Consider the following 1,312-nt stretch of genomic DNA (forward strand, 5'->3'; position numbering starts at 1 on the left):
TCAGAATTTCGACCGCCCTTTTAAGAGTCCAACAGTCTTTAGTGTCATGCCCTTCTGCTACTGAATGGTAAGCACATCGATCACTGTGTCGGTAGGAGGGCGACTCCGGGTTTTGCCTGGTTTGAGGTACAGGTTGCAACAAACCCATTTGGACCAGTTTAGGGAAAAGGCTAGAGTATGATTCACCAATAGGCGTGAAGTTGTTTCTTCTGGGTGGCTCCCAGGCACGGGCATTGTATGGAAACTTATTTTGTGGGGGATGGGGATTATATGGAGCTTGGTGAGGAGGGTTATTTCTAGGAAGTAGAGCTCGGTTTTGGTTAAACTGTTGTTGTGGCCGAGCGTATGGTTGGGCATTCATCACCGCATAAGGCTGAGGAGCCATGAGATAAGCCACATCCTGGTAAGGATAATAATGTTGCAGGGTGTTTGGCGGGAAGTAACCTCGGGGTTGACCCGCCCTGAATTGCTTGGGACGTAGCTCTTATAGCAGAATGGCTCAATATGTGGCCTGTCTTCAAACCATTTTCGACCATCTCCCCAATTTTGATAGCCTCAGCAAACAACTTCCCCATTGCAGACATCATATATTGGAAGTAGTCAACCTCTTGGGCTTGTATAAAAACACTGACCATGTCGGCCTCATCCATCGGGGGCATCACGCTGGCCGCTTGTTCGTGCCACTTAATAGCATATTCTCGAAAACTCTCTGAAGACTTCTTTTTGAGATTAGACAGGGAATTTTTATCTGGAGCTATGTCTATGTTGTACTGAAACTGCCTAACGAAATCTCGAGCCAAATCATCCCATATGTGCCACCGAGACATGTCTTGATCCATGTACCACTCGGATGCGATGCCAACTAGAGTCTCTCCGAAATAAGCCATTAGGAGCTCTTCTTTTCTGCCTGCCCATCTAAATTGATTGCAATACTTCTTGAGGTGGGATATGGGGTCCCCGTGCCTATCATACTTTTCGAACATGGGGATCTTGAAACCGATAGGCAAATGACCATACGGGAATATACATAAATCAGTGTAGGATACGCTCTTTTGGCCACTTAAGCCTTGTATATTCTTAAGGCTTTGTTCCATGCTTGTTAAGGCTTTGTTTTACTATTGCTCGGGATTCTTTATAACTTTTTCTTGCCCCACGGTAAACTCATACCAGGGTTGTTGAGGGTAAGAATTGGTGGTGAAATGGGCAGTATCTGGTGGAAAAGATGGTACTTGGAAAGTAAAAGTAGATTGATCAAAACTTTGCCTAGGCAAGGTTGGCTGTGCCGTAGCCAAAGCTGGTGGTGCAGTGACTA

At 45.8% G+C, this 1,312-nt stretch overlaps 1 protein-coding gene across 1 annotated transcript; it reads right to left on the reverse strand.

The window, feature by feature from the left end:
- Positions 1–320: 320 nt before the first annotated feature.
- LOC138868717 (uncharacterized) lies at positions 321–1,094 on the reverse strand. The gene has a single exon (XM_070146284.1). The coding sequence runs from the start codon at positions 1,092–1,094 to the stop codon at positions 321–323; it is 774 nt and encodes a 257-aa protein (XP_070002385.1).
- Positions 1,095–1,312: the final 218 nt, after the last annotated feature.

The sequence above is a fragment of the Nicotiana sylvestris genome, chromosome 5 (genome assembly GCF_000393655.2).
Source record: "Nicotiana sylvestris chromosome 5, ASM39365v2, whole genome shotgun sequence".
In the NCBI taxonomy this organism is placed as follows: Eukaryota; Viridiplantae; Streptophyta; class Magnoliopsida; order Solanales; family Solanaceae; genus Nicotiana; species Nicotiana sylvestris.

Coding starts and splice junctions, on each gene's coding strand:
- LOC138868717 (XM_070146284.1), bottom strand. CDS start 1,094: ATGGAACAAAGCCTTAAGAATATACAAGGCTTAAGTGGCCAAAAGAGC.